Source organism: Hipposideros armiger, unplaced genomic scaffold (assembly GCF_001890085.2).
Source record: "Hipposideros armiger isolate ML-2016 unplaced genomic scaffold, ASM189008v1 scaffold_1146, whole genome shotgun sequence".
NCBI lineage: Eukaryota > Metazoa > Chordata > Mammalia > Chiroptera > Hipposideridae > Hipposideros > Hipposideros armiger.
Genome location: NW_017732496.1, coordinates 333408 through 355212, shown reverse-complemented (window position 1 = coordinate 355212; position 21805 = coordinate 333408). Strand labels below are relative to the sequence as shown.

Sequence of the window (21805 nt, the reverse complement as noted above, 5' to 3'; positions counted from 1 at the left end):
AAGGCAGGGTTGGGTGCCCCTCCTGGACCTACCCCATCCCAGAATGTATCATGCTGATTCTAACTGCCTGTTTACTTGTGTCTCCCAACTAGACTAGGGTTGCCATGAGAGCAGAAACATCTGTCCTCTGTAATATGCATTTCCAGCATTTAGGACAAGGCCTGGCACAGAGTATGAACCCAACACAGGTAGTAAAGTTCATTCATTTCTTACCCATTCATTCATTCATTCATGCATGCATGCATTTAAAAATTCAATCAAGAACTTTGTGGAAATCCCAAGGTGGGAAGGAGAAAATAATTTTTGCTCAATTCTATACTCCAATACTACAGGAGTCCAGACCTCCTCTGGAGCCTTCATGGTCATAGCAACACAATCACGAAGAGTAAGCCCTTCCCGAGGCTGGAACCACACCACTACCCTCAGTTTCACAGGCTCCGCCAGAGTCCAAACCTTTACCATCCTCTTACCATGCCAACACCCTTGCTGAGGGGGCTGCCTGTGCCTGGCATACCCTTCTGTCCTCATACTCCCAGAAGGTTCACAGACATAGCCACCACAGTAGCCATCCCAGGAGCCCTGAAGCAACCAGGCCCTCCATTATTTGGCCTCTGACTCACACCCCCTCTGCAGACTGGTGTAAGCCTCAATCGATTTTGTGTGGCCTGCATGGTGCTTTTTTAAAAACAGAATTGATTTGCTAACATTTACAAATTGGGATATTTCACATCAATATCTAGTTTTCAGTTTCCTTTGAAAAGTTACAAAAACTGGCTCCACTGAGACTACATTTCCCCCCACCTAACCCTATAAATAACCAGCTAGAGTGGAGTAGCAGCTCTTCCCTTTTTTAAAGGGGGGTCCAGGCAATGACCATCCAAGGCCACTAACATCACAAAAAAGAGAAGCAATCAGACTTCGCCTTTGATAGATGTACTCAACCACCTATTAAGTGTTCTTGTAAAAGCAAAACACAAAAAACTCTCAAATCTGAATCTGATCAAAGCTCTGGAACTCACTACCAATTTACAGGAAACCCGAGGGAAGAGGCACATGTTAGCACCACTGCAGGGAGAGAGTCTGCAATCCTGACCATCCACGGAAAACCCAGGACAAACACCACAGTGGCTTCAATTATAAAACAAAAAACTGCAAGCAAAAATAAAGAGAGAGATGGGGGGATAACGTATATAACATATCAACCATCAAAAAGTCTGGACCTCGGGCCGGCCGAGTCGTGCGATGGTTAAGAACTGGCTTGGGATGCCAAAGGGCCCCGGTTCGGATCCCACATATGAGGGCCAGTGACACTGCCCTCCACAGCTAAGATGCTGAACAACAGCTCAACCTGGAGCTGGGCTGCTGTGAGTCGCCGGCAACGGCATAGGCTGCAGCCCCTGTGGCAGTGGGTTGCCATGGGCTACCGTGTGTAGCCAGCAGCCAGCATGAGCGGCCGTCCAGAAGCCGGCGACTGATCTGCCTCGCCTGGGAAGAGCGCAATGATGGTGCCAACTTGGGCCAGTGAAGCAATGTCCTCCACAACTAGACTGAAGAACAAAACAACAGCAACTTGTCTGTTCCCCTTCCCCTAATTCCCCAGCGCTGTTCCCATCCCCCCAACCCCCCAATAAAAAATCTTAAAAAAAAAAAAAAGTCTGGACCTATTTGGATATTGATTCAAACAATAAAACTTTTTTAAAAGGTGGGGGAGGACATTTATTAGACAACTGGGAAAATGTAAACATTGACTGTATATTAAGGAATTATTGTTAAATTGTTGGAGACATGATAATGGTATTGTGAATTTTTAAAGAGTTTTTTCTCTTAGAAATGCACGGATAAACATTTATGGATTAAAATATTTGCTTCACAATAACCTAGGCTGGGGCCCAGGAGTGGGGGTACTGATGTAGCAAGGTTAGCCAGGTGTTGATAATTGTTGAAACTGGGTCATGGGTAAATCAGGCTCATTATTCTATCCTATCTACTTTTGTATATGTTTGAAAATGTCCAAAATAAGAGTTTTGAAAGGGGGTGGTGTGCTGGCCTTGGCTCATCTGAACCACATGCTCCCATCTGAGTTTCCCCAGTTTGGGGTCTGGGTATGGCACCTGCTGCCTGGTGCAGGGGTCTTTCCTAATCTTGACTTATACTTCTATACACCAAACACCCAGATTGTGGCTACAGCCCATTATCTCTGCCCTGTGCTCTCAGGTCTGTCTGCGTGTATCGCTACATGACATTAGCAAATGTGGAGACTCAACTTATTTAAATGGGACACATTTAATGATCAATCCTTGGAGTCCGAATAGCTATTCCTTTCTTTCCCCCAAGAAGCATATGTTTATTATTCCTTTGCTTCCTAACTTTTAGTCAATAGCCTATTCCTGATACAAAGGATACAAAACAGGGTCCTTACAATGTCCACAGTGTGCTCGGCATACAACACCTACCAGTCTTTCCAAATAGACCTCTGTGGGGAGGTACTGCCGCTCCCTCCAAGCCTGACCTGTTAAAACCGAGCCCATTAAAATCCGGCCCAAGGGCACCCAGTTCATCGTGCTGTGAGCATCAGTGGCAGGCTAACACGGGCCCAGAGCTCAGGTCTGGATTCAGACCTGATTTATCTCAGTTCTACTGTGCTTCCAGGCTGTCTGTAATTTTGGGAAGGCTACTAAACCTCTCCAGGCCTCTTTTTTGTCATCTGTAATATGGACATAATAATGGTATCTACCTCTCAGCATTGTCAGGATTCAATACCATTGTGCTGAGCACAGGGTCAGTACCTGGCACATGCCCCATAAATGGACCTAGTCCCCTGTCCATCAGGGTATGCACGACAGATGGACTGATCAACTTGTTCAAGCATCGTCTGGAGATAGGAAAGGTTTCCTTCAGGAAAACCTAGGCACGACCTGCTGAGGCCCAAGGACACGGGCTAACTCTAGCCTCTCTAAGGAGATGTCTGCCCTCTGCTCTCTGCCCTCTTGCCCTCCCACATTCCCTGTGTCAAGCTCCACAAGGTACCTGTGTCCTCTGGAGAGCCATAGGAGGGGCTGCCCTGGGATAAGGTAGCCCAGCTCGAGTCCTCATCACTGGCTGCACTGTTCCGCATGCCAAACAGGAGGCTGGCACTCTTGCTGTGCTCCCGGGGGCCGTCTGCAAGGGCCTGGGGTCCGGGGGGCACCTCCGCATTCTCCAGGGGCTCAGGCAGCCCTGGAGGAGAAGACAAGTCCTCCTCTTCCTCCTCATCCTCTTCCTCATCATCCTCCTCGGCCTCTCCTGCCGCCTTCTCCTCTCCATCATCTGCCCCCTGATCTTGGGAGCTGATGATCAGGCCGGGTCCTCGGAGCCCTCGGTTGGCCGCATTGTGGGCAGAGAGCTCCAACTCAGAATATAGGTGCATCAGGCCTTTGGGGCCCAGGGGTGCCGTCTCAGGCTCCTGGCTGGCTTCCTCTGCCAAGGTCAAGGTCACATTGCGGTTCTGATCACGGTGGGCTGTGGCGGCCCGCCGGAGCTGGTTCTGGCCTTCCTTTAACCACTTGGCATTGGCAGGGCCCGGCTCAGGCCCACCACCCTCCCCCATGGCGCTGCGCAGGTCCTTGGGTCCCACAGCCGTGGCCTGCAGCTTGGCGTTGAGCAGCTGGTTGTGAGCAGCGTGCAGGGGCAGGGGTAGGCTCAGGGCGGGACCTCCGTGGCTGTTGGCATTAATGGCTGACTGGCTCAGTGATGATGGAACAGACATGGCCTTGGCAGACTCTGTAGGGGCAAGGGGAGAGGAGACTATGTTGAGCCTCCAGCTCAGGATAGCAGCACCCCTGCCTCTGACCCAGGGCTGCACCCTGCACCGCCTCATCTCGCTTACACTCAGCAGGCCAGCACACACTGCTCCATGTCCTATAAGTTTTTTTCCCATAAGCGTGACTGAATTTAACTCCTCTCCCCCATCACCACCACCCTTATCGCAGGCCAGGGCCGGGTCCGAAATCCATCCCATCCCCAAATCCCCAGCCCTGAGCTTCCTGGGATAGCACGGCCAGCCCCTGCTTTGCCCTCACTCCCAGCAGCAGAGCCTCCACACAATGGCTCTGTGCATCTCCAGCCCCAGCTCATCCGACTGGGGCTTACTGTGCCAGGGACACAGCTGGCATGGGACTGGCTCATGTGCTCTGGACACTGGACACTGACTGCCCCCTTCCTCCTGCCACACTGCTATCCACAGCCCACCACTGTGAGTTCTCCAGGCTGTGTTCCTATCATCATAAATCACTGGGCTCAACCAGCCCCCAACCCCTGTGAGGACAGGAGAGAAAGAGCTGCAGACCCAGCCCTGGCATGGTCCTGGGGAGGCAGGTCGGAAAGGAAGGGCCTTCGGCTCCAATCCAAGGCTCCTTTGGCCAGCTGAAGCTACAATTTGTTCCTATAAAGTATCTCACCTTGGACACCAGTCCCTCTGCCAGCCCCTATAATGCCCCATACCTGGGTCACTGCATGAGCCTTTGACCGGGACCTTCCAGCTATTAAGGTCTTTGCCCCAATGTCACCTTTTCAGTGAGACCTTCCCGAATACCCTTTCAAAACTGCAAGTCACAGTGCCCCCTCTCAGCAATCCCGAAATCTTCCCTAGCACCTAGCACCATCTGACAAGCCATAATCATCATCAACATCATCATCATCACCATCATCATCATCGTCTCCTCATGACTATAATTTCAGTGCCATGGTGGTGAGGATTTTGGTTTTTTCCACGTAGTATGCCTAGAGCTTAACACAGTCCTGGCACAGAAGAGGAGCTCAATAAATATTTGTTGAATTAATGTATGAATGTGCCCTCCCATCTCCTCCAGGCCCCATTTTCGCATCCTCCCTGCCAGTTTCAGAAAACACTTTGGCCGTTGCTCATGGTGCCCCAACCAAACTCCACCTGCCCTTCAGGCGAGGGGATCTCCTGTTTCAGCGACAGCCAGCCTACTGTCCCCTCGGGTCCCCTCTTCCGTCCTCACAAGCCCTTTGCCGATCACCTTCTCCACCTGCATATCTTCCAGCCCCATCACCCCAGTGATCCCACCCTCAAGGCCCCATTCCACCCTTCCTACTCTCCTTGACCTTCGACTACTGGACTATTCTCCTTCCCTGACCCCCACTATAACGTGCTTGCTCCCTGACCCTCACTGCCCATCACAGTTCATGCTCCCTGACCAACCACTTCCTCTCATCTTGACCCTCTGAGACAGCCCCCACCACAGTACCCACTCCGTCCCTAATACCCTCACTCAGAGCTCTCTCTTCCTACTTGAGCCTTCCCCCAACACACAACTCTGCCTCATTGTGCCCCCAAACGCACACCTTTCTGTCTCCCACTGTACAGTTCTTTCTCTTCAATTTCTCATCTGAGAGCGCTTTGTCTCCATTCCCCACTCACAAGCTCTTTCATTCCCTGACCCTTTGCTTCAGTTCTCTCTGCCATCACAGTATAGCCCTCAGCACCAAGCACAGGTTGCAGTGAAGTGTTTTAGGCTGCCAAGCAAGCCTCTACCATCTCTCAGGTGCAGTGCATGGCTCTGAGGCAGGAGCCATAGCTCACCGTTCTGTCTCTTCCAGCTCCTCAGACCCTAGCACAATGCTATGCACACATCTGTAAAATAAAAGAAAAAAAGCTCCTGTCTGTGTCTGCTGGTCTGCTCAGCGTGGCTCCACATGGACAATGAGAAAATCTGTGGTCACTGACAACTGAAAAAAATGAACGGCTCTGCCTTTAGCCAGAATCACAGTAATCGTCCAAAAATGGAAACCAGATTGTGTAATTCTCCAGTTTGAAAAATTAGATGGCTCACTGCTGCCTTTAGGATAACTTCTGCACTCATTAGCAGGACACCAGGAGCCTCCTTGAGCCAATCCCGATGACCTCTCAGACCTCCTCCTCCTCCCTGCCTCCTTCACACCTTACCCTCCAGCCACATGAAGCATGGTGGATTCTAGAACATGTCACACTCTTGCAGGCCTGGCTCTTTGATTACCTTTGGATTGGAATCCTGTCTCTCCTTGTGAGAACCTCTCCTTCATGTTTCAAAACACAGCTCAGTGGTCACAGCTCCTAGGCAGTACGTCTTCCCTGTTCAGTCCTCCCTCCCCATCCTCAAGTGACCATTCCCTTCTTTGTCTCACAATGCCCAGCGCTGCATTCTATCAGAACATCTGAGACAGTATCTTGCTCAGCTTCAGATTCCCACTAGCGAAGACAGTGCACTGTGCATCTGGCAGAATGGGCCCTCAGTGAGGAAGGGAGGGAGGGATGGAGGGGACAGACACAGGGTGAGAGAAACCAGGAAGCTCAGAACTCGTTGGGAAGAGACACTGAGACAGGCTTGTGTGGCCCATGGGCTGGGGGATGGGCAACGGGAGCGTTAGGGACGGTGCTAGAGAATGAGGAAAGGTCCCTAAGAAAGAAGTACGATGGGCCAGGGGTCCTGACAGGTGCAGGTCAAGATCTAGGGAAAAGGAGAGGGAGGGAGTTAGCACAAACTGATATCCTGGCCCTTACGCTGTTCAACATGATTTTCCGGAGATGGAAGAGCCCATGACTCGGGCAAGCTCATGGTGAGCCCTTCTCTGAAGCAGTGGTGTATGGAGCCAGGTTTTGCAGAGGTCAGGCTGGGACCAACCTCCGTAGCACGTGGAGGTGTGATCTGGGAAGAGCTCATGCACTGTGAGGCTGGGACAGTGAGGAGTCAGGCTGCCTTCAGGGCAGTCCTGTCCATCTCTGGCCATCAGGGCAGAAAGTACTGGGGGAGGAATGCGGAAGGTCTGTTGTAAGTAAGTGCTGAGGCCTGAGCACCTAGCCCAAGGGAGTGAAGTCACCATCACCTTACTTTTTGAGGTCAAAGGATGACCAGCTGCCCAATATGTTCCAGAAGGAACACAACCCAACTTCTCCCTTCTCACTGGGGTTATCCATACTTGGAGCCTCTCAAAAGATGGAAAGAGTCGAAAGGATTCTGGTTCAAGGCAGGGAGCTGGGCAGGGAATTTAGAACAGAAACTAAGAGTGGCCATGAAGCCTGAAGAAGCTATCAGACAACAGCAGGGGTGGGGGGACTGCAGGGGTGAGTCCTGCTCAAGGTCAAGGGTCTTCTAACCAGACAGCTTACTATATGCCAGGCACTGTGCATGGCATCAGGGAGAGTAATAAATAATGAAGAAATGGTTCCTTCCCAGTGGAGCTCACAGTCTAGTGGTGAAATGGTCATTGAACAACGTGTTACAATGCAATGTAATGCCAGTATCTAGAATAGTACTTGGCACCTATAAGCACTCCCGATTTGTTGAATAAATGATTGAATATTATAATGGGGGAAGAACAGGACACTACAGGAGCCTGAGGCTTACTCTAGCTTAGGCATCACTAAAGACCTTTCTGAAAAAGGGACTTTTAAGCTGAGCCAAAAGCACAACTCTCCTTGGACCACCCCTGCACCCCCCCCCCCCAGAGGACAACCTCTCACTCCTAACTCACAGAGGAAATAAAAGCCATCAGTGGGGGAATGTCCTCAAACATACAAACTTACTGACTTTAGCATCTATCCTTTTTTCTGCTTCTTCCTAAAACCAATTGCTTCTCCTAACATTCGGATCCTTCTTTTTATGCCTTTCCAAGAATTTTACACTGCAGTTTATCCATTTTCTTTTCTATATAATCATCCTCTCCTTCTCGATGGGATCCACTGTCTCCCAACTTAAATACGAAATCTTTCTTGACCTGACCCTCCTCCAGTGCCATCCTGCTCTGTCACCCCTGTACAGGTAAACTTCTTGAAAGAGTTGTCTCTACTCGCTGTTGCCATTTTATCACTTCACTCTCTCTCCTGAACCCTTTCCAATACTGCTTCCACTCTCAACACAATTCAGTAACAGCTCCTACCAAAGTCAACATGACCCCTCTTGTCATTTAATCCAACAGACAGTTGAAGTCCTCATCTTGGTTGTACTCTCAGCGGCATTTGACACCAGGGTCCACTCATCCAACTTTCATCCATGGCTTCCACATGCTACATCGCCCAGTTTTCTTCCTACATTCTAATTACTGTCTAGTGACTTCTTAGACTCCTTTGCTGGCTCATCTAACTCTACCAGCTGGAGTTTTTCACGGCTTGTTCTTATGCCCTTTTGCCTTATGTATTTTTCACCCGCTATTCAATATAGGTATTCATTCATGCCCATAGTTTCTATATACTGATTTCCAAATTTACACCTCCATTTTAGACCCCTTATCTGAGCTCCAGACATGTCCATCAACTTTTTATTCAACATCTCCACTTGGATGTCTCAAACATACGCACTCATGTTTCTCTCACTTACCCCTAAGTGGTCCTCTTTCAGGATCTTGGGTCGTGGAATGATATGACCGACCATCCTGTTGTGCAAACCAGAAGTAAGGGTGCCATGCTTGACACTACCTTCTCCCTGGCTCCCCAGACTTAATCCATTCCCAGAAACGGACAATGTTCTCTCTGAGAAACATTTCTAGATTTGATCTATTCTCCACATCCACTACCATCAACGATCCACACTAAGAACAAAGACCTTAAGACCAAAATTTGTGACACGGCCTCAGCTGTCCTGCTCAGTCTCATCCCTGCCTATCTCTCCAGCTTTGGCTCTCTGCTCTCCTGCCTCACCAGCCTTCTTGGATTCCTCTAGGATAATATGCTCTTTCCACATGGTGTTTGCATGTGATTTCCCTTCTGCCTAGAACCTCCTTCCCCTACTTTCTCAGCCTCACTAACTTCTACTCATATTTTATCTCAGTTTAAATGCCACGTTCTCAGAGAAGCCTTCCTTGGTTCTCTCCAGATAACCACCAGACCAGTTTAGCTTGTGCTCTTGTGTGTGCCCAAGGTACCATCCACCTCTCCTTCATGGTATTTATTACATTTGTAATTTTATTCTTATTTAATTCCACCCCCCGTCCTCCACCCGAGATTGTCAACTCCATGGGGATAAGAAACCAGTCTATTCGGTTCATAATTATATCTTCAGTGCCTAACACAGTACTTGGTATATATTAGGTGCTCAAAGCATATTTGTTGAATGACTAAATGAACAAATAGATGCACATTTAAAGGATCACACTGTGTTGAGAGTACTTATAGGGAGGTAGGCAAGACGGTATGCTATTAGAGCAGACAAGGGGAAAAAAATGATTGTGGCCTAGATTAAGTTTGGTAGCAGTGGGGATGGAGTAAAATGAATGGACTTGAGAAATATTTAGGTACCAGGATGTGACAGAACTCAGTGACATTAGATGTAGAGGGTGAGGGAGTAGAGGTTTATCTAGAATGTTGCCCAGGACTCTAGCTTGGGTAACTGATCAGAAAGTAGCCATTTCTGAGAGTTAAAGGAAGAACAGATTTGGAACTGGGTAGAGAGGGAACACAGGGAAGATAATTCAGCTTGGGATCTGTAGGTTTGGAATTCCTGTTGGGCTTCCAGGAGGATGTTGTGAGGGCAGTTGGATACAGAATCTGGTCTGGGCCAGATATCTATATCTATATCTATATCTATATCTATCTATCTATCTATCTATCTATCATCTATCGAGAGAGAGAGATGAAATTTGAAGCCTTGGGAATGAATAAAATACCCAAGAGAAAGTGCAGAACGAAAGAAGAGCTCAGGACAGAACCAAGAGCTTCACTGACATCTAAAGCAAGAGGAAAGAGGTAGCAAATGAGATTGAGAAGGAGCAGACAATGAATGCCAAGAGAGAAACCAAGAAAATGCTTCAAGGCGAGTTGACAAACACCACTGAAGATTATGAAAAGGTAAAGGAGGATAACAGGAGAGTGTGCATTGGAGTTGGCCACATGGAGGTCTCAGGTGACCTTGGCTTGAACAGTTTCAGTGAGTACGAGAGACAGAAAACCGAGTGAACCGGTTTTAAGAATGAATGGGAAGTGAGGACATGAAGACAGTACCTGTAGACAAGATTTTGTCTTTGACGAGTGGAGAGAGCTGGGACTATGCTGGAAGGTCTGGGAATGCAAGAAATGCACAGGCGGATTCAAAACAGGTTCAGAACAACCTCTGAATTGGCGGTGGGAAAACTGCTCCTAATGAGTGCTTCTGTGAGTGCTAGGCCTCCCGGCAGGGCTGGGGACACAGCCGGCCCGAGAGCACACTTCTTGGTCACCGAGAGCGACAGAATGCGGCTTGAACGATTCCAGGCCTGGGACGCTGCAGGAAAACGTGCGGCCTCTGCCTACCTCACCCTACGTCCCCTGCCCAGCCCTTACCCTCCCATCCCCCACCCCCCATCCCCCACCGCCCCTCTCTTCGCGTCCCCTATACTTGCCCCCTATTCATCCCGGAGGGGCAGGAGGTAAATGTCCGGGAGGGACCGTGCTGAGGACCGAGGTGGAGCCTACAAGGGATGGTGGGGAAACAGGAGATGGTGGGAATGCGCGCGGTGCGAGGACTGCCCGCGGAGATGGGGCCTGGCCGGGGGTACCCGGGCCGCCACCGGTAAGGGGCTGCGCACTCCGCGGGACGCTGGGGGTCGGGATCCGGCCGCCGGGGCTGGGCTCGGGCCCGGGCAGCTCCTACCTGCGCGGGGAGGCCCCAGGCCGAGGTGGCGGAGGTGGCTCAGGCTGCGGGGCTCGGGCTCCGCGGCAGCTTCTCCATCACAACATCCCCCGCCCAGAAGCGCGCGGGCCGCGGGGCCGCGCCCGGAGCGGCGGGGGCGCGCGCGGGCGGGGGGAGGGGCGCCATCTTGGGCCGAGCGTGGGCGCGCGAGCGCGAGCCCCTCGAGGCTGCACTTGGACGCAGTGTCCGGGTGCCCCACCCAATGCGGCCCTGCGGCCTCGGTGAGCCCACCGCGCCAGCCTCTCCCCAGCCGCTCCGCCTGCGCCGGCCTCCCGGATCCCGGAGCGCCACCCCCGCCTCTGCCGACCCCTGCCCAGCCCGGCCCCGCCCCGCTCGCCGGGGCCCCGGAGTCACCCTGCGCGCCGCAGGACCTCGCCCCGCACCCCCGTGGGGAGACGCACCCACCGGGTAGGACCCTGGGTGGCTGTGGCGGAGCCAGCCCGCAGCCGCGCGGGGAGGGCTCCGAGGAGGCAGCTTGCTCCGCTCTTGCGGCAGCACTCCCTGGCGTCCTGGTGGAGAGGCGAGGAGGACGGAGCGCTGGCGATAATAATAGCTCGCATTTATTGACCGCTTACCCTGTGCTAGGCTCTGTGTTAAACCCTTTACGTGGATTCATCCTCGCGTCAGTCCTGTGAAATCGCCGCTATTGTTATCCTCATTTTTCAGAGGCAGATGCTGAGGTTCCGAAAGGTAAAAGGACTTGCCTGCCGTCACAAGGTGGTGAAACCAGACTGGAACCAGATGTTTCTTGACACCCTACCCCTGCTGCTGAACATAAAGTTGTGACACCAAGGCCTCGCAGGTGTCAGTAAATCGCTCCGCAGTAGAAATACAGAAGAGGTAGTGAAGAAGGGGGGAATGGATGAAAAGCGTGAAGGAAGGAATAGTGAGGCACAATATTTACTGCAGGTTGCCTGGATAGTGGGATAGCTCCTAGTGGTCACCTCAGTGGCCCAGAGGCCACCAAGGATCATGAAGGGGGAATGTTACCATCCAGAAACCTTCTCATGGCTCGTTTCTCTAAGCAGAGGTTTTAATTTATTGTAGTTACTATTGTGCAACTGACTGGAGGTGCCCTCAGGCTTCTAACACTTAAAGGTGTCCAGACTGAAATTCATTATTTCATCCCCTTTATTAGCCTTCTAAGAATTTTCACTGGGGTGAAAAAGAACTCTCCCCAACACACCCCATGTGCATGCGCGTGCACGTACACACACACACGCGCGCGCACGCACAAGACTGGAGGCAGCTCCACTTCATCCATCCCAGAGAATGACACCACCATCTACTGGCTTGCCCAAGCTAGAAGCCTCAAGACCACCTTTGACTACACTTTCACTTGACTTAAGGTGAATATAAATGTTTTCATGTTTTATGGAAATTTTCAAATATATACAAAAGAACGGTGTAATGAACCCTCATATACCCATCACTCAGTTTCAACAATTATCAACTCCTGGCCAAGAGTTTATGATTTGACAAACATCTATGATATATAAACCATGTACCAGGTCCCAAGCTAGGCCTAGGGATCCAAAGATGAATCAGATTTGTAATCCAAACTGGAGCATATAACATCTGACCCTGGTCCTTGAAAGATGAGTAACTATTACCTAGAAGATGAAAGGTGTCCTCGTTCACTTATTCATTCTCTTTCAACAAATATTAATAATTATTATGTGTGAGGCACTGTCCTAGGTGCTAAGCACACAAAGAAACCAGATACAGTCCCTGCCTTCTTGAAGCTTAAGTAACAGGGGAAAGACACATTAAACATGTGATTAGAAATGTGATGAGTATCTTCTAGGAGATGTACAGGATGCTATGTGAGTTGATTAAATTTTTCCTGGAGAGGTTTGGGGAGGCTTTAATATGGAAGTAGCACTTAGGTGAGGGGGATGGGGTGAAGGAGATAGAGGTCAGCCAGGAGAAGGGAAAATTATTCCAAGTCACAGGAGAAGTCCAAGAAGGCCAGTATGGGTGACAGTGGAGAAGCATGGCATCAGATGAGCTGGAAAGGTGGGCAGGGTCCAAATTAAGAGGGGCCTTCTATATTACACTAAGGGTTTTGCCTTTACTTTAAGGGCAATGGGAAACCAAAGGGTTTGAAACAGGCGAGTGGCATGTTCTCCCTTGCATTTTAGAAGATCACTTCTTGCTGCTAAGTGGGGAATAGATGGGAAGAGAGCAAAATTAGCAGTGTAGGGACCAGTTAGGAAGCAATTGATGTAGTCTAGGTGGGAAATGACTATAGAGGGGGATTAGGGATGGAAAAAATTGTATAAGTTTAGTAAATATTCAGGAAATGGAAACTAATGATCAATTGACTGATTGACTATGGACGTATGAAGGAAAGAACAATTTCCAGATTTCTGCTTCAGCAAATAAAAAAATCCAGAAATGTCATCAGTATACTTGTCTTCCCAATCCTATTGGGCAGGATGGCTGCAATATCCAGGGAAATCGCTTCAGGTAACCAGAGGAACACAAATGGGATGGTGAGGGTGGGGAAGAGTAGTCTAATTAGCTACTAATAAGATGCAAAAAGGGGCCAGCCGAGTGGCTCAGTTGGTTAAGAGTGTGAGCTCTGAACAACAGAGCTGCTGGTTCGATTCCCACGTGGGCCAGTGATCTGCGCCCGAGCTGAGCTGCCAACAGGTGGCAGGATGGCTCAGCCGGTGAGAGCACGTGCTCCTAACAACAAGGTTGCCGGTTCGACTCCCATGCCTGCTCCCCCACAACCAAGATTGAACACGGCACCTTGAGCTGAGTGGGAGCGAGCTGCTGCCGGCCGGCTGGATGGCGACTGGACTTGGAGCTGAGCTAGCTGCGCCCTCCACAACTAAGACAGAAGGACAACTTGGTTGTTCCCCTCCCCCAATTCCCCAATAAAATCTTTAAAACAAAAAACGAAAAGATGAAAAAAGGAAAACGTACAGTTCACACACAGTGCTGTTTGACCCACACACAGTCTTCCTGAATCCCTGATCTCCTCATTGGGGGAGATCTGCAAAGCATCCCTGTGCCCGTCATCCATTCTTTCTCTATTGTTTCTCTTCCCCCTTCTGATGCTCTCTGTGGCCTAGGAGCAAGCAATAGCCTATAAACCACCTCAGATGCTGTGTGTTATTCTAACCAATGTAGATCCCTCTGAAGCAGGAATCTTTTAATATTATTACCTTGGATCTATCATGAAAAACTTGAATTAGAAGCAAACCCATTCAGAGTCACTTAAACAAGAGCACTGGCGTTATGCATTACCAGGCAGTCAACACCCAAGTCACCTATGTGGAAGAATAGAGCTTTCATCTGTAGTAGAAGCAAACACACTAAGTGGTACAAAGGCAACCTTTTCTACTACTCCATAGAAGTATTGCTTTGATATTGTAATTTTTCTTGTAGTTGATTCAATAAACCCTCTTTCTTCTGGGTGGTTGTTATCATTTGGGAAATCTATGAGTAAAATCTTCCCACATAGTATATGGAATGGAATTCATAAGTCAGATGCTAGGCCTGGCAAGGACTTCCTCAACATCCTTCTTCAGCAGGACTATTCTAATACATCTCCAGGAAGAGCATATAGGGTGAAAAGAGAAAAGGACTGAGGACTGAACTCTGGGAATGCCAGCATTTGGGGAACCAGCAGAGGAAAAGAAGAAAACTGAGAAGAAACAGAGTAAGAGGAGAATCAGGAGAGAGTAGTGTCATGGAAGAAATCCAAGGGAGGAAAGATTTTCAAGGAGGAAGAAGTGGTCAACAGCATCGAATGCAGCAAAGATTTCCAATAAGGTCAAGGCAAAAAAAAAAATGTATCCTTTAAATTTGGTGACATGGAGGTCATGGACACCCATGATGTGATCTGTATCAGCAGAAAATGGAGGCAGAAGCCATAGTGCAATGAGTTGAGCAAATGAAAATGAGGAAGTAGAGTAAGTAAGTGCAGAATGCCCCTTTGAGAAATTTGAAAGAAAGAATAGACAGTAACTGAAAAGTGATATGAAGTTAAAGACTGGTTTGTCTTTTCTTTTTAAGATGGTAGAGACTTGAACACAGGCATACACTACCAAAAGGTACCAGTGCAGAAATGGATTTGAAAGGAAAGGAAAAAAGCAGCTGAGAGATGGAGCAAGATCCTGGAGGCGACGAGAGGAGGTGGGATCAAGGGCTCATGAGGAGAATTGGAAACCTTAACTCTCTGGGCTAAAGGGATGGGTGAGGACAAGGGTGTAGACAGGGTGATTAATAAAGTGGGAGCAGGCAAGAGGTTGAGGTATTGCATTCCCAGTGACATCATTATTTTCAAAGGGAAGGAGGGTTGCATGGAGAACAAGAAAAACCTTACAAGGTAAGTATTATCCTGTCGTGAACATGTTGTTGCCTTTGCTGTTGCTATCTGTGCACCATCCATTCCCTATTTTACCAGCAACAGCACATCAGTTTTCTTTGAGACACATCCCTTCACCACTCTAAGTCTATGTGGTTCAAATGGAAATCATGTGAAGTGAGTCCCACAACCCACTTCAGTGTTGGGCTCCTAACCCATTATTAGATCAAAGTGATCAATTCGGAGATGGGAACATGACTAAATCTGAGCCAGTGAAAATCAAATCCAGGAATTTTCCTGCAACTCTTGGGCAAGAGGTGTTGGTAGAATGTAAGCTATCTGGTGGATATCTTGCCACCAAGAAAGATGAGCCTGCCTGAGAACAAAGCAGCGCTCAGGGATGGACAGAGACAGATGCCCAACAACATCATTTCAACACTTACATTTCCCTCTGCCTGAAGTCACTAACTCTCAGTTAACTCTCCTTTTTGCTTACACCACTTTGAATTGGGTTTTATCACTTGCAACTCAGTTATGACGAATACATGTGGCAGATATTGTATGTTGGTACTCATTCCCACATCCAGTCTTCTGTAGTCTCCCCTGTACTAACAGGGCAGGAAATCTGAAAACTGCATTTCTCAGATTCTTTTGTTGCTTTGTTACAGCTAGGTTATACCAGTAGGAACCTTCACATGAAGATGGGAGGAAGGGAGAAGTCCTTCGGCTACTGGCAGTTCCTCTGGCAACATCAGCTTCTGATGTTGCAAAAGTGGAGGCGGTTCCAGCAGCATCAGCAGTACAAACTCCAGCCACATCAGCAGCTGGTGCAGATTTGTAGATGCCAGCTCCTTGGTCTTTGGGTCATACCTTTTCTCCCATTTGCTCCTCTAAACCAAGATTAGTGGTAGTTTTCTGGTCTCTGGATAGCCCTGTGTTTCCTCTTATGCTTCTCTGGACCTCCCCCATGACGTTGTAACAAATTCTTTCTACTAAAGCCTTCTCTACTTATAATATCTAGAGTGAATTTTGCATCCCTAACTGAGCAGTGGCTGATGCAATACACATTCCTATTTTGCATACACATGTGCATATACACACACATACACCATCCACAAGACTCAGAGAGGCTAAGTTTCTCAAACCTACAGAGTTAGTACATGGCCTAGTTGGGACATGTCTAACTCCAAAATTCTTACTCTTTCTCTGACCTGATGTTGGTTTTCGGTGTTCTTTTCTATGGCTAGATTAAGTAGAAGTGAAAGGAGACAGAGAAATAAAAGTATTATTAAGAAAGTTGTTCAGATGATCAACTTTGATGTTCAGTGCGGGTAGGAAAAACAATGGCTTTTAGGGAATGGAGAACTGGGAGATAATGCAGGGATCGACTCTCTCTATAAAGTCAAAAAGCACGAGAGTGAGAATGAAGTTGTGAGGGAGGCAGAAGGATAAGAATAAGAAGTGGTCACAAGGGGGATGTTGGAATTTAAGGAATTGCTTCCCAGGTGAATGATGACTAGAGTCAGAGTTGGGCCATGATAATTGGGTGGCTGAAGTGGGGACTTAGCAATTGAGAGGACAGAGTCAGAAATTTGGTAGATGATGGCCGTAAGAATGGCATGGCTCACTTGCATGATGTCAGAGGACCTGCCAGATCTGCATTTAATCTGCATAGAAAGAGGAAGAGAAATGAGTGGAGTCATGCCAATGCTGGCATGGATGGAACTGCTACAGGGAAAGGAAGAGGGGCCTGGTCTCAAAGCTAGAGGTACAGAGACAGAAAAGCATATTGACCATGGAGTGTGTAAAGAATATAGAGAAGCTTATTAACCATGGAGTGTGAATTCAAGAGGGAACAATGGAAAGTTTGGGAAGAAGAGACACAACGATGAAAGGGCAAAGGGGCCATGGAGCAGCTTGGAGGTGAGATTCCTCACTCGCCCTTACCCTCCTACCCAATCCATCAGCATGTTCTACAGACAATGTCTTCTAAATATTTTTTGATCTATCCACTTTATTTTCATCTCCATTTCCACCCAGTGTCTAGGCCTCCATGGATTACCACCTGGACTATAGCACCACCTCCTCCAAGACTACATCCACTGTAGTTAGTCTCTTTCCACCCAGCGTCCACTCTGCAACAGTCAAGGAATCTTTCTAGAATATAAATCTCATCACCTCATTCCCTTGTCTAAAATCCCTCAGTTCTCCATTGCCCCAAAGATAGACAAAATCCATGCTTCCTAGCTTGACATGGACCCTCCCGCTACCCCATGAGCTGTCTCAGCTCCATCAACCCATCACTCATCCCTGTGCTCAGCTCTGATGAGTAGTTGTGGTTCCCACTCCAGGCTGTCTCTTTTCCCTGGCTTTTCTTTGCTCATGTTGCCTCCTCTACCTGTTATTCTCCCTGGCACGATAGTGTATAGTAGGCAGTGAATATATAGTTGCTAAATGAATTACATACGAGGTCTGTCAATTAAGTTCATGAACTTGTTGCAACAACGTTGTTAACCTTTTTTGATATCAGAGGGATTATTCATTATGAATTTGTACCAACTGGACAAACAGTTAACCAAGTTTACTCTTTGGAAGTGCTGAAAAGGCTGTGTGACAAAGTCAGACGACCTGAACTTTTTATCAACAATTCATGGCTCTTGCATCACGACAATGCGCCAGCTCACACAGCACTGTCTGTGAGGGAGTTTTTAGCCAGTAAACAAATAACTATATTGGAACACCCTCCCTATTCACCTGATCTGGCCCTCAATGACTTCTTTCTTTACCCAAAGAAAGGAAATATTGAAAGGAAGACATTTTGATGACACTCAGGACATCAAGGGTAATATGATGACAGCTCTGATGTCCATTCCAGAAAAAGAGTTCCAAAATTGCTTTGAAGGGTGGGCTAAGTGCTGGCATCAGTGCACAGCCTCCTAAGGGGAGTACTTCGAAGTTGACTGTAGTGATATTTAGTGATGAGGCATGTAGCACTTTTTCTAGGATGAGTTCACAAACTTAATTATCTGACCTCGTACATTCTATTCATCTTTTAAAATTCAGCTCAAGTGTTATGTCATATATGAGGCCTTTCCTAACCCACTCTCCATCCCAGGTATTGCTGCCTCCACTCTCCTTTGTATATATAGTCATTCATCTTAATATCTAGTTCACTTTATTGTATTTATCTGATTCCTTGTCTGTGTTCCCCTCCTGACTGTGATGAAATGGCAGATTCTTGAGGGCAGGCACTATCCAATTCATCCTGTCACTCCATTGCCTGACACACTGCTCTGCATATGGGAGATACTAAGTGAGTGGATGAAAGAGCATGAAATGTACCTTTTCTGGGAGTTCCTTGAAGACAGGCTAGAGACGTCCTTGCAACAGGGCAGGTGGGAGAAGAGAAGAAAGAGGAGACTTAGTACTCCCCCTTGAGGAGAGGAGGTTAACCTTGAGTACCAGAGTTGCTGGGTAACTGTTTAGACACCTCTCGTCTCCCTGACATGATGCAGCAAGGGCCCCAGATGTAGCCTATGAACTTAGTAAGTTCCAGAGCTGAGACAGACTCTGGCCTTGTCCTCACCTCTCAGACTAAAGGCGGGACAGCCAATCCCATGAGGAGAACCATCCAGACACCATCAGGGGTGAAGGGTAAAGCTCAAGATCCTTCTTGGAAATGGACCCCACATGCCTGGTGCCTAACCTATGTTCCCAGCTCTGGGCAACCTCACGTCCTGGGTAGAACCTCATCTAAAAGACCCAGTTTCATCCCCTGCCGCCCCTGTCCCCTACCCCCGACCTCCAGCCATCGAGGCTGGTGAAGGAACCTCAGGCAGTTCTGAACCAGAGGAGCGTGGTGCCTATCAGGAGCTACTCTATGGTGTAGCCTGCAGTGCACAGCCCCATGTGGCAGTGGAGCTTGTCAGTCTACTATTCTACCCACCAAAGCCCTACAAAGCAGGGGGCTGCCAGGTCAGGAGGGGCTTACCCTCAGCCAGATGAGGCCACAGGCCAGAGGATGGGTCTATTTCCAGGGACCCTTCCGGAGAAAATCCAAACGGTGGATTTGAGTCCATATTCATTGTCATTGGGAGGTGGGTAGTATTATGCCCATTTTATGAAAGAGGTCATTGAGACTAGGATGTGGAAGCTCAGAGTGAGGGCCCCCTACTAGAGTCTGAGGCTATTTTTTGAGTCTAAAGCAAACCATCCTCTAACCTCTGCTGGGCTGAAAGGCAGAGGAGGAAAAGTTTGCCTATGGTCCAGGCCCACTCCCCAGGCAAAAAGTTGTCAGTAAGTTTGGAGCCTAAAACTTTGGTCCATTTATGACCAGAAAAGAACAAACCACTGCAACCTCCACCAAGATGCTGCACCATCTAGGCCCACATTCACAGGCCTAGATGGTGCCGATACCTAGGGGACTGAAGGGTAACCAGCAGGACCCCCAGAGAAAGTGTTCCGCAAATGCGTTTCAGGGTGTCAAGTCCCTGATTCGTTCCTGCTCTCCTATCCCCAGCTTGCCTCTGACTCATAGCTGGTGCCTCTCTGTTTCCCCGCCTCAACTTCATTCTACTTGTTATGCCTAACTTATGGCAACTCAAGCTTTTTCTTCCAGTGTCGTGCTGCCTGAACCACCTGGAACCACAATTTAAAGGCCTCCATGGTCCTCAAATGGCAACTCTGAGCCAATCCACTTGACACATGCATAGCTGCCTCTGGCCCTATTTTCCTGATGCCTGGGGGCCAAGCTGTAGTCAGTTATAAGAAGGCTCGGTCAGAATCCCTGCTCTGCCTCTTCCTTGCTATGTAAACACAGCAGGGTTTTTTTTCCTACTTTTGGTCCTCCATTTCCCTCTATGTGTAGATAGTCCAGAAGAAACCAATTTAAGATCTGGATTTAGAAACATCTGGGCAGAAATGAGCTTTGTCCCTCTCCCCTCTCTTGCTCCTGCAGCATTATTTGAGCTAGAGAGGCTAAAAAGAGATGTTACTAGCTTTTCAGTTCAAAGAAAGAAGTGAGAGTGTTCCACAACCAAGGCTCCTTGATTCAAGTGAAGAAGCCCTGCAGCTTTATTGTAAGGAAATGTGGGGAGGGGCTGGGCCAGACTCACGTCGGGAGCCCTGTCATTGACTGCAGCCCAGGAGGCTGTTCATTCTCTGGGGCTGTGGAACGGTCTTGGCTGCAGTCAGGCTGTCCACATCACTGTAGCAGTATAAATTGGGTCCATGGATGAGGTACAAGCTGGGACCACTGGCTGAACATGAGGTGGGGCCGAGGGCTTTTTCCACGCACAGGGCCCCATCAACCTTCTCATGGGGCCAAGCAAGCTCCGTCCACGTGGCTTGAGCTCCTAACTTCAGGTCCAGCCACCACAGCTGCCGTCCTGGGAAGAAGGCACCAAATATAACATGGCTACCATGTCATGGGATCCTGATCTAACTCTTCTCATGATTTGATGGGGAACTACACTATGGAGAAGTAACAGAACAAGCCACCCCTTAGCACCCATATGAACCTCACCTGCCATGATGTGGAGTCGAGAAGACCCGGGACAGATAAAGGCTGCATCCACAGCCTCAAGGCTGACCCCACGAGGGCTCCCAAATTCCTTCTCCAGCCGCTTTGGATAACCATCTACGAGGGTATAGCCTCCCTTTGTCAGGAAGATGTATACCTGAGTGCCCTGCAGGACAAAAGACATTAATCAGCATAGAGCTGGATATCCTCCCAATCTCCACCTCAAGCCTTTCTCCCAACACCTACCTCGATCAGATAGACTTTATTATCCCAGGAAAAGGCAGCATCAACTGTTGAAGGACCCTTGGGCCAATGATGTAAAATGGGCCAGCTATGCCACCCATCCCGGCTGCTGTCCAGAGGCCAGTAATGGGACCCTGTGGGGTATGAGAGACACCTCTAGTGCTAGTGGTAAAAGGCCAGGCAGGGAAGAGGCAAGTGACAGATGCAGGGATGAGTCCTGAGAGGAAGGAGAAAATGCCTCCAGAGGCCAAGACAGAAGAGGCCTCATGAGAGCGAGTAGAGAAGGACTTGATTGACAAAGTTGGGCGTTGTGACCTGATTGGAACTGGAATCAGTAGGGGAGTGACAGAAGGACAAGCATGGAGAACAGTGGACAAGTGGCCTGGTAAAGCCAATGTCATGGGGTTTGGTGTGGGCTCCCTACACATCTCACATGTCCATGTGCAGAGATTCTAAGTCCAGTGAGAGATAACGACTAGAAGTGAAAAGAGAGGCTCCACAGCAAGCTTCCACTGTGTGTTCTCTAAGAGTGAGGCAGGAGCCAGACCAGTACCCTAATCTTCTTCTCGCCTTTTCATAACTACTTACTAAAGGGATTGTCTAAGCGCCTACTTAGCTTTTCTTCCTCAGCCCACTGCACTTGTACTTCTGTTTCCCTCTTCCATTGTTCTTTTCAAGGTCACCAGTATCCTCTAACTTACCAAACACAATGGCCCATTCTCTGTCTTCCTCTTTCTCTACCTCTCAGCAGCAGCTGACTGCCCACAACTCCCTTCTTAAATGTCTTCTTTTGGATCTTGGCTCCTGTGATATCAGACTCTTCGGTGTTTCTCTTATTTTTTTGACTACTCTTCAGCCTAATGTCTAAATTGGAATCCTCTTGTTTGGGCCTTTGCTCTATCTACACTCACTCTCATGGTGCTTTCACCCTGTCCAGGGCTGATATCACCTACATGCTGATGACTTTCAATCTGTTCTCTTCAGCTCTGATGGACCTCTTCTTTGAATGTCAGGCTCAAATTTAACCGCATACCTGAAATGTCCATTTGAGGCCGCTAGGCACCAAAAAGCTAACAT

General features: G+C 48.7%; 2 protein-coding genes across 9 annotated transcripts in view; both read right to left on the bottom strand.

Moving 5' to 3' along the window:
* APBB1 (amyloid beta precursor protein binding family B member 1) overlaps positions 1 to 12212 on the bottom strand; it is a 25052-nt gene extending 12840 nt beyond the window's left edge. Inside the window, exons 1-2 of one of the 8 annotated variants that reach the window (XM_019632464.1) lie at positions 11216 to 12212; positions 3028 to 3759 (exon numbers count right to left, since the gene is read on the bottom strand). In XM_019632464.1, coding sequence (XP_019488009.1) covers positions 3028 to 3745 — 718 coding nt within the window. In that variant the 5' untranslated portion in view covers positions 3746 to 3759; positions 11216 to 12212. Of the gene's footprint in view, positions 1 to 2453; positions 2477 to 3027; positions 3760 to 5584; positions 5636 to 6017; positions 6125 to 9973; positions 10037 to 10601; positions 10742 to 11045; positions 11150 to 11215 lie in introns of those variants that run through there. The other 7 variants (XM_019632465.1, XM_019632460.1, XM_019632461.1 and 4 more) reach the window with 7 other exon arrangements.
* A 7774-nt stretch (positions 12213 to 19986) lies between these two features.
* Positions 19987 to 21805, bottom strand: part of HPX (hemopexin) — an 8464-nt gene continuing 6645 nt past the window's right edge. The window contains exons 8-10 of the mRNA XM_019632474.1: positions 20732 to 20862; positions 20489 to 20651; positions 19987 to 20351 (exon numbers count right to left, since the gene is read on the bottom strand). Coding sequence (XP_019488019.1) covers positions 20092 to 20351; positions 20489 to 20651; positions 20732 to 20862 — 554 coding nt within the window. The 3' untranslated portion in view covers positions 19987 to 20091. The remainder of the gene's footprint in view (positions 20352 to 20488; positions 20652 to 20731; positions 20863 to 21805) is intronic.